This window comes from Giraffa tippelskirchi, chromosome 11 (genome assembly GCF_054371585.1).
Source record: "Giraffa tippelskirchi isolate mGirTip1 chromosome 11, T2T-mGirTip1v1.2.pri, whole genome shotgun sequence".
Taxonomy (NCBI): domain Eukaryota; kingdom Metazoa; phylum Chordata; class Mammalia; order Artiodactyla; family Giraffidae; genus Giraffa; species Giraffa tippelskirchi.
The window spans coordinates 64,448,801-64,465,469 of NC_137285.1; the positions used below are offsets into that span (position 1 = coordinate 64,448,801).

Below are 16,669 nucleotides of genomic sequence, written 5' to 3' on the forward strand. Positions count from 1 at the left end.
CGGGCTCGTGTCCCGGCCGCCTCTGGGGAGGAGCTTCTGGGCTGCAAATCGGAAGATGCGCGAGTCGAGTGACGATGGGTTTCACTCGCTCTTGCAGAAATCTTGAGATAGTAGCGTTTTCTGCCTTACTCACAGCCTTAGATACTTTGGTTTAGGGTTGTGGTTGCTTGCCTTTTGTTCTCTGGAATGTTAATACGATTTCTTCAGACTAACCAATCCGTTCTAGGGACTTCGGGAGAGAGCGCGAAGGCTCTTACTGGTTCTTGCCCTCTTTGAGGAGACGCCTCCGTGATATACGTAGCTAGATTGTGCTGTTTGCCTCAGTTTGGCCGAAAGCCTTTAGACGTCTTTGTATTCTTCGAAACAATTCCACTTACACTGTCCATTAAGCACTTGTTGGAACAGTTTCAATATGAGAAATTTTGCGAAAGATTTTGGTTTTAACAGCATGTGGCAAAATCTCGTATTTATTTTCCACTAACGTAGTTTTTTTTTTTAAGTCTCTCAAAACTCTTGGCCATTTCCTTTATTTTCCACTAATAGAGGTTTTTAAAAATTTTAATCTCTCAAAACTCTTGGCATAACTCTTGTCTGTTTCCTAGTTGTCCAACGATAAATGTGGCTTCAACAACTCCAAGGTACAGTTGGTCAAAGTTAGTAGAAGAAAAACACAACTGAAGACAAGGCATTTTTATGTATTAATATATACAGACTGGTGCCAAAAGATAGGCATTTTGTTGTATACCCAGGTAGAATCTGCAGTTTGCGATCGTTGTACTTATATTTCTAGGTAAGAAGGAAAATTGATGGAATGGCGCCATTTCCAAGTTTGAATAGAGGAGCGTTTTACTGGCTCTCCTTTTTCTTTAACCATAGTCAGTTTCCACAGATCTTGTCACCAGAGCCCCCTGCTTTAAGAGGGAGAAAAATCTATCAAAGTATAGCAATGTGAGTTGATCATCTCATTTAGAGATTGATTTTTAATTCATTATAAACATTAAGGTCATGCATGTATTTGAAAATACAATCATCTCTGAGTTTGAGTGTAAGTTTGACTTTAAGGGGATTTCCCTGGTGGGTCAGACAGTAAAAGAATCTGCCTGCAATGAAGGAGACTTGGGTCAATCCATGGATCAGGAAGATCCCCTGGAGAAGGGAATGGCTACACACTCCAGAATTCTTGGCTGGAGAATTCCGTGAACACAGGAGTCTGGCCAGCTACAGTCCATGGGGTTGCAAAGAATAGGTAGTGACTGAGCGATTAACACTTCACTTGGCCTAAAGAACTGACTTTCAATAACTGGCCACTAATGGCAGGCCTTGCAAGGAAATGCTGTAATATAAAATATATACTTGGAAAATAAATCAGTATAACTTGCCTATAGATAGAAATAAGTATATAAAAGAACGTGATGTTACAGGGCAATAAAATTACAGAAGAGAAAACAAGATTCTAATATATCTACGTCAATATAGATGAAGAAGACGTACATATATACAATGAAATAGTAGCCATAAGAAAGAACAAAATAATGCCATTTGGAGCAACATAGATGGACCTAGTGATTGTCTGAGTGAAGAGATTGTACCGAGGGAAGTCAGATAGAGAAACACAAATATCATGTGATATCACTTATATGTGGAATCTAAAACAAAGGGTACAAATGACCTTACCTACAAAATAGAAATAGAGTTACAGATGGAGAAAATAGACTTATGGTTACCAGGGAGTAAGGGGGAGGGATAAACTGGAATTGACTTATGCTCACTATCCTATATAAAATAGATCACTAAGAAGGACCTACTGTACAGCACAGGGAACTCTACTCAATACTCTGTAATGGCCTATATGAGAAAAATAATCTAAAAAGAGTGGATATATGTATATAAAGTACAGATTCACTTTGCCGTACACCTGAAACTCACACAACGTTGTACTCCAATAAAAATCAAAACAAAACAAAACACCAACCCTGTCCTGGCTGATACCCAGAAAGCTGCCTTACTTGAGCAGTAGAGGTCAGTGCTGCTCTTCATAAATGTAGAAGGATTGTTTCCAAAAGTGCACATGGTGAATACTTTATTAATGTATATTATTAAGTCTGTGCGGATGAAGCCTATAGTGCAAATTTTAAGGAAAGTCTCTCTTCATTAGTTGAGCTGTTTTTTTTTTATTCACCAATATAGGAGATCCCTTTATTCTCTGTTAAAAGTCAGTAACTTTTATATATATGCAGCTAAAACATATGACAGGGGAAAGATCTCATTTATAGCAACAATAAATGAAAAAATATTCAAGATGTATGAGAAAATTAAAGGACATGAAAAAGATTTGAATTAACGAAAATGCATACCTTCAATTCAGTTCAGTACCTCAGTCGTGTCCGACTCTTTGCAACCCCGTGAAGCGCAGCACACCAGGCCTCCGTGTCCATCACCAACTCCCGGAGTCCACCCAAACCCATGTCCATTGAGTTGGTGATGCCATCCAACCATCTCATCCTCTGTCGTCCCCTTCTCCTCCTGCCCTCAATCTTTCCTAGCTTCAGGGTCTTTTCCAATGAGTCAACTTTTCACATGAGGTGGCCAAAGTATTGGAGTTTCAGCTTCATCATCAGTGCTTCCAATGAACGCCCAGGACTGATCTCCTTTAGGGTGGACTGGATGGATCTCCTTGCTGTCCAAGGGACTCTCAAGAGTCTTCTCCAACACCACAGTTCAAAAGCATCAATTCTTCGGTGCTCAGCTTTCTTTATAGTCCAACTCTCACATTCATACATGACTAATGGAAAAACCATAGCCTTGACTAGACGGACCTTTGTTGACAAAGTAATGTCTCTGCATTTTAATATGCTATCTAGGTTGGTCATAACTTTCCTTCCAAGGAGTAGCGTCTTTTAATTTCGTGGCTGCAATCACAAAAGACTCGAATTTATAAATGTCTGTTATGTCATTAGTCTAATCTTGGGCACATTTTACAGAAAATACTGTTAATTTTTATTTATTTATTTTTGGCTGCGCTGGGTCTTTGTTGCTTTGCATGGGCTTTCTCTGGATGCGGTGAGTGGGGCTGCTCTTCAGTGCAGCGGCTTCCCTTGTTGCAGAGCACAGGCTCCTAGGCACACCGGCTTCAGTAGTTGCAGCTCACAGGCTCCAGGGCTCAGGCTCAGTAGGTGTGGCCCATGGGCTGAGCTGCTCTGCTGCATGTGCAATCTTCCTGCACCAAGGATCAAAAGTGGGTCCCCTGGATTGACAGGAAGGTTCCTAGCCACTGCACCACCAGGGAAGTTTGAAAATACTATTAATTTAATTCAAGACATTGTTATTAAATAATGAAAAAAAATTTTTAATCAATGTTATAAAATACTCCAAATAAATTTTTTTCATTTTCTACAGTTTTAGTGCTGATACTTTTATATATACTTAATATATAAAACTTTAAGTGATTTATTGTTTTGTTTGAAAACACAACTTCTCTTTCTAATGCACAATTTATGCTTTTCTTTAAAAAAAAAGAAAAAGAGTCAGCTTGATTCCCAAACAGTTGATCTTAACTTTCCCTTTGAAATAGTTCAGCAGAACCCAGAAGCCATTTCAGCCTAACTTACTAAAAGATAATGGGGGTGGGGGTGAGGATTACTATTTAAAAGGACATCAGGCGTCACAAACATTTGGCAGAAGAGTCTTTGTTAAGTTTAGATGTTTTGGTGACTTCTGCTGCTGATGTTGGTGGGCTTTCTCTCTAGAATGCTGCCATGAATATGACATCTAGCCAATCAACCTGATTATTTTCTTAGCTTATTTCCTTCACAAACATGAAATTGGGGAAGAGAAGCTGATAGGGCTGGCTTGGGTAAGGGATCTACCCCTACTCAGTCACCTGTGGCTAGAAGGTCAAGGTATCACAATACTAACAGGACCACAGGAGCTGCACTCCTGCATTTTAGGTGTCATTCCAAGAGAAGAAAGTGGCATTCTAAATTCCAAAATGGTTGTCACACCATTATGGTTTTGAGTCTAATGGGACAGAAGTAAAACAGCATCTCTGTCTTTTCTCTAGCTCCTGTGATTGGCACTGTGTTGGAGGAAAAATTGTCCTGTATTTCTCCTTATTGCCATGGTCTACATCAACTTCCTTTGTTTTTTGTTGCTGTTGTTCAATCACTAAGTCATGTCTGACTCTTAAAATATCAATAGAAATCTCTTCCGTCCGTGGGATTCTCCAGACAAGAATTCTGGAGTGGGTAGCCATTCCCTTCTCCAGGGGAACTTCCTAACCCAGAGATCAAACCTGTGTCTCCCAAATTGCAGGCAGATTCTTTACTGACCAAATCAGTAGAAGGAGACTCTCCACAGGAGACAGAACTATCTTACGCTTCTTCCCTACAATAATGTGCTTTCCTGCTGCTAACCAATCATGGCTGTCACTGCCACACTGGTCTCAGGCTTGCCCATCAAAGCTCTGGTCCAAATCTTCAGTATTAATTTCTCCTTGGCTAGTGGTTCTCAAACCGTGGTTCAGGGTAAGAAACAAAAAGACCATACAGAGACTAACAGTGATTTAATATTGTTCTCAAAGCCTGTTTCTGTTTAAACAAAGAGAATCAGTATTTCATTTTGTTCATTCAATCATTCACTCATTCTATGTTCACAAACTAATTCAACGGATATTAATATTTGTCAAAACCTATTATGTGCCATGTGTCTGATATAACTGTATAGTCACTCACACCACAAGTTTCAAGTCCAAAAGCCTTTTCAAGTCATTTTTCCCTGGGAAGAACGTTTGGGTCTGTAAATTACTGTGCCCAAAGCCTCGCATTTCCCCTGCTTTGGCACAGGGTTTCAGGTTCAGCACATGTAAGTAGTTTTTTATTTTTGTCTCCCCCTCTAGACACAAAGCTTCATGAGGACAGGGCGCTTGTCTTTCTTGGAGACCAAAATATCCTTGGCCTCTAGCACAAGGTAGGTCCTCTATAAACATTTGATGAACACAGATTGCCTTGTGTGCTATAACTGGGCCTAACTTGAACTGTAAAAGTATCAACAACAAATGCATTGACGATCAGTGCCGGCAAGTCCACCCTTCTTGCCAGAGAGCTGCTGGGCAGGACGGATTATTTCTGTTTTCTCTGTCACTGATTTACTGCCCTTGACTTACATAAGGGGATCAGCTACTACAAAGAACCCTGCACTATTGATCTAAAAGTATAACTGAACAAATAGTACTCCCTTCCTCCTCCACCAGTGGCATCAGCGTTTAAAAAAAATGAAGTACTTTAGTAAGCAGAATCTCTGCAAATGTATTTCTTCTCATTGAAAATATAGTAATTTACTATGGAACATTACACACTTTAAAGTGTTAGTATAGCTGTATAAAAATCTATGAAAAATCTAGCAATAACTAGGCTTAAACTCATAGTTATTACCACTCCATCAGTCATGCCTCTCACATAGATATGAATATCCAACCCACACTCACATATTACAATGAAAATGTAAGTGAAAATAAAGGGTAAAAATGGGAGTGCCTGTCTGAGACACTATAGTCTCAAGAAAAAAATAGCTAGCCAATTCAACAACAGCAAACCAAAAAGAAACAGGTCGTTTCTTTACCATGTTTGCATTTTGTTGGGCAATATGTTGTAATGGGCACAGAGTGTGAACTGTCTGGTTAGACGGAAATGGGTCAAGCCCTGGTACCAGTACACCTTGAGTACTTTACTTAGCCTCTGAGCCTCAGTTTCACCATTTTTAGAACTTAAAGTAGATAAGTGATTATTAGAACTTGGCATTTGAGGTCTGTTTCAATGGAAAGATTGTTCACTCACTCATTATATGATTTTTTTTATCAAATGCCTACTCTGTCTGTCTTATTCACCAGTGTATCCTCAGCTTCTATTACACTGCTTGTCACATAGAAAACCCTCAAGAGCTATTTGTGGAATGAATGTTCAGTCTCAGTCTTACGGAATGTAAATTCTAGTAGCTTCCTTTACTTTCCTGGTGATGATGGTGAGAATGCCTGTCAGAATAGAAAAGAAAAATGAGACTGTAAAGGAATTTTCACTTTAATGTTGTACAAGGTACTATAATATACTAGAAGGAATTTTAAAAATTAACAGACCTCTGGAAATTAAATAATGGTTCTACTGCTAGTTGATGTTATATCAGTGTTTGAAAATGAAGTAATAATGTGATAATGTTACTTCAAAAGAAAAAACATTTTTAATTTTTTTAACATAGTCAGTCTCTTTAAATCAGCAAGAGTGTGACATCATTAAAACCCTGCCCAGATGGTTAAAATGGACTTTTTCTCAGTTAGATTTTGAAGGAAAGAATTATTGCATCTTATTCTAATTAACATGCACATACATACATCTGTTTTTCTCAGAGTGTGTATTCTTCTAAGAAAGTCTCTCAGTCATGTATGACTCTTTGTGACCCCATGGACTACAGCACACCAGGCTTCTCTGTCCATGGGGATTCTCCAAGCAAGAATACAGGAGTGAGTTGCCATGCCCTTCTCCAGGGGATCTTCCCAACACGGGGATCGAACCCAGGTTTCTGGCATTGAAGGTGGATTCTTTACCATCTGAGCCACCAGGGAAACCCAATGAATGAGATGTAAATTTGGAATAATTCAGTCAACTATTTTTCTTATTTTAAACTCAACATTTTGATTCTATAAATCTGAGTTAAAAAGATTTAGGAACACAACTTAAGCCACCCAGAGAAGAAAGAATTTAGTGTGTCTCATTCCATTATCAGGAGTCCGTTTCCAAGCATTATTTAAAACATACTCTTCAGATCCAAACCTGGATCTTTTTAATAAAATCACTTAAAATTGAATGACAAAGGTTTCAGTTTCCATACCAAAAAACCCAGAAAATGCTGTAAAGCAACATACTTGCTAGGGTTTACGCTGTTGGCTTTGGTTTTCCTATTGATTCTTGTAAGAGTTGTTAATCCTGATTGCAAAAAACAATGACAAGATAAGAGAGATGCATTTGTTAGCTTATAGGAAATCATGAAAGGAAATGGGACACATTTAGTGTCTGAGCTTATATTTAAAATAGGTAAATGAAAGCTTCCCTGATAGATCGGACATGATTGAGAGACTTTCACTTTCTTTTCACTTTAAGTGAAGGCTTCACTAATGTTAAAATAACATTGTTTTAAAGATAATATAAAAATAAATTTTAAATATCTATCCAATCACCATAATAATGATTTTCACTTAGGAATCTGTAATCTACTAATCATTTTAATACAGTTTAAAATTATTTGAAAATTTTAATGTATCAGTAAAGAACAAAATATGAAAAGTGGTTAGAGCAAAAAACGACTACATTTTCTTTTTGATGTTTGTCTATTGTAGCATAAGGCATGAATATGAATTTTGCTATTCTGATTAATATCTGAAAGATAAGATGCTGCTGCTACTGCTGCTAAGTCGCTTCAGTCGTGTCCGACTCTGTGCGCCCCCGGTAATGTAATTCTTGAGTTTAGTGGCCTTTTTAAAAACTAAATTACAGGATTTCCTCCAAACAACATTTATGGTAAACTTTTAGTGAGTTCACAGTGTTAGTGGGTGCCTTGTAAGTAGGTCCAATATTTTGTGCTCAGATTAAAAGTATTTTTTTCTTCACACATTCTTTGGGGACTTGTGTAGCATCCACATTAATTTACAGGAAATGTAATACACAGCTCTTTTAGAAATGTCCCAATTTCCCATCATATTGTCCAATTAAATGAACTGAGGAACTTTGGTGTTACTAAACTTGGCCAACAGAGAAAAACTGTGTGACAAGCAAATAAGTCTTGCTGGGAAGATGTTGCTTAAGGGATAAAATGGTTCAGTCAACAAGTGAACCAAAAAATTAAATGTTAACTAAGGAAGGTAACCGCTTGAAAAGGGATAGCTAACAAAGGATTCAGGTATAAATAGGATTGAGGATCTCTCACTGAATTCCAAAGCAAAGGATGATTTCTTGGAACTTCGAAAAATTTAAAACCATGAAACATCTATTACTGCTACTTTTGTGTGCTTTTATAGTTCAGGCCCAACATCCTGCTGACTATGAGGAGGTGACTTTTACATATTATTATATTCTTACTAATACTATTAATATAAAATATAACCAAATCATAATCATATCTGAGGATTTATTTTAATGAAATTAGCATTGATTTTTGTTAAGAAATTGAATTGTTAATTTCTAGGACCTATTTTATTTAAAGAATGTTGTATAGTATTTCTTACATAAAAACAAAATAATAGTTTCTCATTTTCTGGTTTATCACCTTTATTTTCCCAGGAAGAAGATCACAGAGCTAAGGTAAGATGTGTTTTTCTTGATTGTTGTTGCCCTGAGTAGTATGATTTTCATTTAGTTCTAGCAATATGTTATTACAATATGAGAACAAAAACTTGAAAATTTCACAGACTATAAAATAAAAGAGCAGTATTTTAAAAGCAAAAAGCTGTAATTGCTGGGTAGCTCTTTGGTGAAGGAAGGTAATATATAGCTCCTGAAATTACTGGCTATTGGTAAATGAAAATTGTGAACTAAATCTAAAAGTAAAATAGATCACATTCTGTGATAGAAGATTAAAAATTGTTTTTTTATTGAGAAATGTATATATTGTTACTGTTAATGGTTATGAAATATAGCACTCCATTTAGTTTATTCATTCACAGAACAGTTTTGCCTGAAGTATCACTCCTACTGGTTTGAAGATGTCAAAATCCAAAAATGCGTTTAGAGAAATGAACATTTTAAGAATTTAAATTTTATTATCAGATGACTCCTGATCTAATTACTTGTATATAACATAGTATCTGCCACGCTAGAAATAAAAGTACACAGTGAATGAAGTAATTAAATGAAGTGATTCATTTTGGATCATTTGTTGAATTCAAATGGAACCTAATATATACCTCCTGAAATAATATATAGCTCATTTTAATTATCAAAGTATACATATAAAAAGATAGTTATATGGCTAATTGAGTTAGGTAAGAAAAATGTAAAGAATGTATAAGAGTCAACTTTTATAAAGCAGTAGGCTAAGCACTTTCACATGCTGCTCACTGATTAATCTACACAGAGATAGTTTACTTATTTATCCTTCCAACTGGATTTTCTAGTTTTAGTTATTTCAATAACTGGTCTTCATAAACCTAAATATCCATATAATTTCTTTTAAACATTTTTCATTTCCTTTTCTCTACTAAAGCTAGATCACCATTGCTACCTTTCTAATGATACTCTGAAATAAAAAGAAAGTACTTTTCTTCTGTTATAATTTGATTTGTAATAAACAGATGAATCACATTTCATAAAATTCCTGTTAGAACAGACCATTTTTGACTGGGACCATGTCTTCGAAACAATATATATTTCCTACAAATCTTCAAGGAAATATATATTGTTTCGAAGACATGGTCCCAGTCAGAAATGGTCTGTTCTAACAGGAATTTTAGGAAATGGCAACCCACTCCAGTATTCTTGCCTGGAAAATTCCATGGATGGAGGAGCCTGGTAGGGTACAGTCCATGGGGTCGCAAAGAGTTGGACACGACTGAGCGACTTCACTGTCTTTCTTTCTATAGCTCCTTTTGGAGAAGGAAATGGCAACCCACTCCAGTATTCTTGCCTGGAGAATCCAGTGGGTGGGGGGGCCTGGTGGGCTGCGGTCTGTGGGGTTGCAGAGAGTCGGACACGACTAAGCAACTACACACACACACACAAATCTTCATACATTATTATTTTTATTGCAATTACACATAACATACTGTAGTTTAATTTCAGAAGTTAAGCAGGGGAATCTGAAACCAATCTGCCCAGGTTTAAAGCCTAGCACTTTCCTACTAAATGTATTGTCTCTTACTGAATAAACGATAGTAAAATTCCAAATAGAGTCATTCAATGACATCTAGACACACCAGACAGCTAGAGAGCTTAGTCTCTGGTGTAAATCTAGTTCTTTGTTAATTTTTAATTAAACCCTGAAAAGTGTGGTGGTGGTGGTGGTTTAGTTGTTAAGTCGTGTCCGACTCTGCGACCCCATGGACTGTAGCCAGGCTCCTCTGTCCATGGAATTCTCCAGGCTAGAATACTGGAGTGGGTTGCCATTTCCTTCTCCACCTGAAAGGTTTAATTACTGACAACGACCATATATGATGATAACAAAGTTAATCCAAGCCAGCACTTTTGCATTGTATTGCATATTTTCCACTTCACTATCTTTTAATGTTAGATTTTTTAATTAGCAAATAATTTAATTGCAATGCACATAACCTAAGAATTATTTAAATGAAATAATTATTTTTAAATGAGAAAATCATGGCATTCGATAAAGAAATCATGTAAGAAATTTCATGAGAATGATTTGACAATTTTGTTAATAGAAGACAAGATTGGAGTTAATAATGGAAAAGCCACTTACACTGTAGTATCTGTTACTGTTATGTGTGATTGCAATAAAGATAATAATGAGAACTTAACATGTGCCAGACACTCTTCTAAGGGTGTCACATGCAGTAAGTCATTTAATCCTTAAAATAATCTTATATAGCAGGTACTATGACTACCTTTATTTTAGAGATAGAGTAACTCGCCCACAATCTTTAGAACTAGAAAGTCTTGTGGGTCAAGACTTGAAACCAAGCAGTCTGGCTCCAGAATACCTTATTCCTTTACAAACGTGTTAAAGTCAATTGTTGTCTTATTACAAATACATTTGTTTTTAATAAATCTATATTGCCACTTAAGTATTATAACTAAAAGCTAGCAAAATTAATCATCAATTCATAAAAATTAAAAGTGAAAAATAATTACTGGAATTTTGTAATCCAAGTGGCTTGAGAACATTTATTCCTCCTGACAGTATAGATTTCATAGTATTTTGTGTGTTCTAATGTATAGATTTCAGGAATCTGAGGTCATTACTATTCATTTTCTGATGCAACTTTTTTTTAGGGACTCTTGTTAAAACTCCTCTGGGTACAATAGCTTTTTGCTCTGTTTCTCTTTCTGCTCTTACTAAAGAGACCTGAGGAACCTATTGATTTGCCAACAATAGCTAGTCAGTTGATGGTCCTTAAGCAAATCATCAATTAATAACCTGAGTTATAAAATGAGACTGTTGGAATACTACATCTCAAGTTTTCTGCAACACTCTTTGTTTTATTTCTGCCTGGTTTCCTGAAGTTACATGTGGATGCCCGCGGTCATCGGCCCTATGACAAGAAGGAAGAGCCTCCCAGCCTGAGACCTGTACCCCCTCCCATCAGCAGAGGTGGCTATCGGGCTCGTCCGGCCAAACCAACTCCGAAGGATAAGAAAGTGGAGAGAAAGCCCCCTGATGCTGATGGCTGCCTGCACGCTGACCCAGACCTGGTGGGTGCACTTATGGCTCTGTCCGGGGGGGGGGGGGGGGCTCCCATGTGGAGAAAGCCCGTATTCATCATGTCTTCCTGATGAAGCACTGACCCACATTACCATCATTGTCATTTTGTTTGTTTCTTTTGGATGTAAATACAGAACATAAACTTACTGGGCCTTGGGCTAAGGGTGCTTTTCTAGTTTTCTTTGGTCTGGGACCAAGATTACAAATCAGGACACAGGGTGTTGCCTCTCCTTTGTACTTGCCCATTTGTCTGTTCAGGTGGTAATACTTTCATACCTTACCTTTGTTCTGTGGTAAGGATTATTTTTAATCTTCAGAGAATTATAATGGTGAGTCTAGAACTTCTGGTCTTATATAAAGAAAATCAAATTGCAAGTTTTTATATTGGTGAAAGATATCATTGAATTTTCGCTACGTGCTTGTTTTGCAAATACCTCAATCCTACATCTGATGTTGGTGATTTTCTTTGTCTATAGGGTGTGTTGTGTCCTACAGGATGTCAGTTGCAAGATACTTTGGTGAAACAGGAAAGACCAATCCGAAAGAGTGTAGAAGATTTACGTAATAATGTGGACTCTGTTCTCCAGACCTCTTCTTCCACCTTTGAGTATATAACTCAGCTAAAAACCATGTGGAAAGAAAGGCAGAATCGAGTAAAAGGTAGATATCCTTGTGGTTTCTGTTTGATTCTATTACAAAATTGAAACTGTCCAAGTGCCATGGGAACGCACAGTGCTGCGAAGATGCAGGTTTCTGGAGAGCCTGGGTAGTTCAGCATGAGCCTGAGTGCCCCAAGCTACTCACTCAGGCGTCTTCACCTGCAGCTCGTTCCATGAACTCTATTCAGCTGCAGCGCCCAGTCTGGCATCAGCAAGGGTGATTTTCTGTGAAAATGTTCGCTGTGAGTCCTTATTTTTATTGTCTAAGAAACTTACGACTCTGAAGACAATATATTCACAGAGTGGAAATTTAGCGTTTATACATTTAACATTTGACATTTTGAATGTATGTGTCTATGATATCTTCAGTTGAATTGCAAATAATGATCCCATCGTGTGAAACTTGAGATCTGAATTTCGAGTGCTATTGGCTTTGTGGTTAGAAATCAGCTAGTGAGTGAACCTGGCTTAGTTGTCTCGGGGAGTAGCCTACCCAAATTTGGACATTTTTTTCAAAGGAATCATGGCATTTCTCTTGTATATTTCTTTTGTATTTCTGCTGCAGTTATGTGAGATGGATAAGTAAATCAAGTGTATCTACTCCATAAGATGTTGAACTTCTGAGATGGAAGGCCTAAGTACTGCTTTCTCCTCTTTTCCTTATCAAAGAAATAAATAAATAACTTATTGATATATCATTAGGCTTAATTTTTACCTTAATCTAAGGTAAATTACTAGTGTAGTGACTAGACTATATGTTAATTTATGTATGCCATGGACCAAATAATTTCCCCTAGATACAACTACATATCATGACTGCCCGATGTTCATTTAGAGTCTAGTTTATTCTCAAAATCAAAATCATAATTGTATAGTTGAATACATTTAGTATTTTTGTCAAGAGAAAATGCTAACCATTCCTACACAATTTCATTTTCCCAGATAATGAAAATGTAGTGAACGAGTACTCCTCACATCTGGAAAAGCACCAGTTATACATAGATGAGACGGTGAACAGTAATATCCCAACTAAGCTTCGTGTGCTCCGTTCAATTCTGGAAAATTTGAGAAGCAAAATACAAAAATTAGAATCAGATGTCTCAACTCAGATGGAATACTGCCGCACCCCATGTACTGTCACTTGCAATATTCCTGTGGTGTCTGGCAAAGGTAACTAGTTAAAACATATTTCTAGAAGGTTACGGAAGAATTCACACTCTCTAAAAATAAGAGAACTAAAACAAGTTCAGTGGATTTTCCCCAACAGATCCTAAGTACATCTCAGCACATCATGAAGATATCCCCAGCATACCTAATGCACTCGCCAGTTTTTGGAGTAGGAGGCAGCGTAATGAGCTGGTAGCTCAATGGGTGTAATATACATGCTTGCTTGAATACATGGGAACCATAGATAGATGAAGGGATTTCTCCATCACATGTGTTCTGGAAGTTGATGGATATCAGGACGTAAAAGGTGGAGAAGAGCTTTTTCACTCCCTTGGAAGATAGGATTCCTCGAAACCGAGTGTAATTTTTAGTAAGAAGAAGCTTCAGTTTCTATAACATTTATTCTCAAATGTCTAAAATAAAACATTCCTTAGTAATCAATTATCTTACAAACTTGGTGAGTAAATACAAAGTAATGATATTGTAGCCCCTAAATATATTTGTTCTCTTACGGTTGCAGAATGTGAGGAAATCATCAGGAATGGAGGTGAAACATCTGAAATGTATCTCATTCAGCCTGACGATTCTAGCAAACCATATAGAGTATACTGTGATATGAAAACAGAAAAAGGAGGTACGTGTTTGATAGCTTTTGACTATTATGCTGAAATTATTTTGATACCAGAAAATGCCAGGAAATAAAACCTAGCTTTAACAAAACTAACAATGAACCACTTGATTTGGAATTCAATCTGATATTTTAGAAGTTATAAAATATTTCTGATTCACAGTTTTGGGTAAAAGATAAAGCACTTGCAGTTTCCAAAGATTTTGCAAGTTTTTCTTTCGCATTTATTTCTTTATTATATCTATTTAAGGGCACTAAATATCAGTGGGCATAAATTAAATGGACAAGGAAGTCAGACATTGCCCCCAAAGGGACATTATTTGTTAGTGGTTAATATGTGTTATTTTTTTTTCTTTCAACCAAAGGGTGGACAGTAATTCAGAACCGTCAAGATGGTAGTGTTGACTTTGGCAGGAAATGGGATCCATATAAACAAGGATTTGGAAACATTGCAATCAATGCAGAAGGGAAAAATTACTGTGGTGTACCAGGTAACAACTGGGAGTACAAAATAAGATCATTCTTTATTTAGATTTTTTTTCCATTTAAAAAATATAGTGTTGGTAGTCTGCTTTTAGGAGTTTTAGGAGGTTAAGAAGAATTTACAAAAGGAGTATAAAAGCTAATTATAAGAGGGGAAAGGCAGTTTTTTGCTTTCAAAGGTTTTATTTTTGATGAGATTTTATTTTCTTTTTCCTTTAGGTGAATATTGGCTTGGAAATGACAAAATTAGCCAGCTTACCAATATGGGACCCACAAAGCTTTTGATTGAAATGGAGGACTGGAAAGGCGATAAGGTGATGGCCCACTATGAAGGATTTACTGTACAGAATGAGGCCAACAAATATCAACTCTCAGTGAGCAAATACAAAGGAACAGCTGGCAATGCCCTCATAGAGGGGGCTTCTCAACTGGTGGGAGAAAACCGGACCATGACCATCCACAACAGCATGTTCTTCAGCACGTATGACAGAGACAACGATGGCTGGTACGTGCTGCTGCTTCCCCTCTGTTTTCAGTGCCATGGCCAGTGCTGCTGCCTGGAGTCATCGATGACAGCAAGCATGATGAGGGACTCTCATTCCTTGGGTACTTCCTGTGTGCCAACCACTGTACTAAGCTCTCTCTGGGTCACTCTAGAGCACTTCAGCTAGAAGGTTGCCATTGCTAGCCTCATTTTACAAATGACGAGTAGCAAGATTAAGTAATTGACCCAGTGTTACATAACCATAAAAGGTACAACTGTAATTTGAGCACAGTTACTTTCTAAGTAGTGAGTACTTAGATAGATTTCTGTATCTCTATCATGGACTGTGTCTATTGAAACCTCCGTTTTGTTTTCCAAGAATCTGTAACACTAAGAGATCTGATTATTTCAGGATAACGTAAGGAATATTGATGAATTTGCCACGTGGGTCCAGTTATCTCCCTTTCTTGCTATAGAGCACAGAAAGCCCTTGGTGCATTATTGTGACTTTACATATAGAATCAGAGGGAAGGAATATTGCACCCAGCACTCCTCTGTGGTCTTCGCAAAGAATTAACTTGAGAGCACTGCAGTTGTAATGACTCCAAACAAATTTCCTTTCAGGAAAACTACAGATCCCAGAAAGCAGTGTTCTAAAGAAGATGGCGGTGGATGGTGGTATAACAGGTGTCACGCAGCCAATCCCAATGGCAGATACTACTGGGGTGGAGCCTACAGCTGGGACATGGCAAAGCATGGCACAGATGACGGAGTGGTGTGGATGAACTGGCATGGCTCCTGGTACTCGATGAAGAAGATGTCCATGAAGATCAGGCCTTACTTCCCAGAGCAATAGTACCCCCCACACGGATTATTATTCTTCCACATGTAATAGCATTTTTGTATATCATATTATCAGAAAATTTTTTTCATACCTTATATCTCTCTAAAGCTATCAAAATGTAGTTGGTGTGAGTTTTCAGAAAAAAGTTTTTAGGACAAAGGACATTAAAAACAGCACACGGTTTTCCTTCATATTTGTCATTTCTATTGCCTACCAAGAAGTAACTAAAAGGATGATTGTGGACAGTCAGTGTTCATAATTTCCATTCCAGTGGATTGTGAAAAGTTTCAAATTAGAAAGAGAAATTGAGGTGAAGTAAAATCATGTGTTTAAAATCCACTTTGAACCTCTATTTATGTAAGATCTATCACATAAAACTCAAGAAGATTTATTCATTAAACCAGTTTATGTTACAATAAATTAATGTTGTTTTATTCTGTAATCCACATGGTCACTGAGTTAGGCTTTGAACTTGTGAGCAAAGAGAAACGTTCACAACCTCAAGTAGCTGACAGTGACTCCCTGAAGGTTCAACATCTCACTCTACCTCACGAAAAGTCACTGCTCTGCAGGGAGGTAGACTTGCGGATCGGAGAGACCAAGAGCACAGTCACAGTCAAGTCTTCTCCATTTGTTTTTTGAGGAAAACAGTGAGGTAACAAGCAGCATTTGACCCTGGAAATTTGGCCTACTGGCCTCAATTGGGTTTTTGTTTTTCACATGGTCACAGCAGAACTAAAACAGAAGTGGATTTCTCTTCTTTCCACTTCTTGGGAAAGGAATATGTCAACTCAAATTTTCTTTCACTTTGTAGTCTGCATCTGCCCTTGGACAACCCTCTGACCCTCAGGCTTCCTTCCTTCTTGCAGTGTCATTGCCACTGATTTTCATGGAAACATCGTCCTGAAGCCCTGCTTCTTAATCTCTGAATCTAAGCAGATGCTCACTTCTATCATGACAATGCCATCACGCTCTTAACTCCTCAT

General features: G+C 37.4%; 1 protein-coding gene across 8 annotated transcripts; it reads left to right on the plus strand.

The window, feature by feature from the left end:
• Positions 1-7: 7 nt before the first annotated feature.
• FGB (fibrinogen beta chain) lies at positions 8-16,103 on the plus strand. 8 transcript variants are annotated; one of them, XM_081543234.1, is made up of 12 exons: positions 8-638; positions 791-948; positions 4,895-4,965; positions 7,382-7,490; positions 8,322-8,342; positions 11,220-11,408; positions 11,895-12,078; positions 13,020-13,247; positions 13,765-13,878; positions 14,238-14,363; positions 14,575-14,860; positions 15,464-16,103. In XM_081543234.1, exons 4-12 carry the CDS (start codon positions 7,434-7,436, stop codon positions 15,693-15,695), a joined length of 1,437 nt encoding a protein of 478 aa, XP_081399360.1. In that variant the 5' UTR covers positions 8-638; positions 791-948; positions 4,895-4,965; positions 7,382-7,433; the 3' UTR covers positions 15,696-16,103. The 8 variants fall into 8 exon arrangements, with proteins under 8 accessions (XP_081399360.1, XP_081399359.1, XP_081399361.1 ...); XM_081543233.1 differs by lacking the exons at positions 8-638; positions 791-948; positions 4,895-4,965; positions 7,382-7,490 and adding an exon at positions 7,987-8,091; XM_081543235.1 differs by lacking the exons at positions 8-638; positions 791-948; positions 4,895-4,965; positions 7,382-7,490; positions 8,322-8,342 and adding an exon at positions 7,987-8,091.
• Positions 16,104-16,669: the final 566 nt, after the last annotated feature.

What these genes read in the sequence shown, in the direction of transcription:
- FGB (XM_081543233.1), top strand. Translation starts at nt 7,987, where the DNA reads ATGATTTCTTGGAACTTCGAAAAATTTAAAACCATGAAACATCTATTA. An exon ending in AAGAAGATCACAGAGCTAAG is followed by an intron (nt 8,343 to 11,219) that starts GTAAGATGTGTT and finishes GGTTTCCTGAAG; the next exon opens with TTACATGTGGATGCCCGCGG. An exon ending in GACAGAGACAACGATGGCTG is followed by an intron (nt 14,861 to 15,463) that starts GTACGTGCTGCT and finishes ATTTCCTTTCAG; the next exon opens with GAAAACTACAGATCCCAGAA.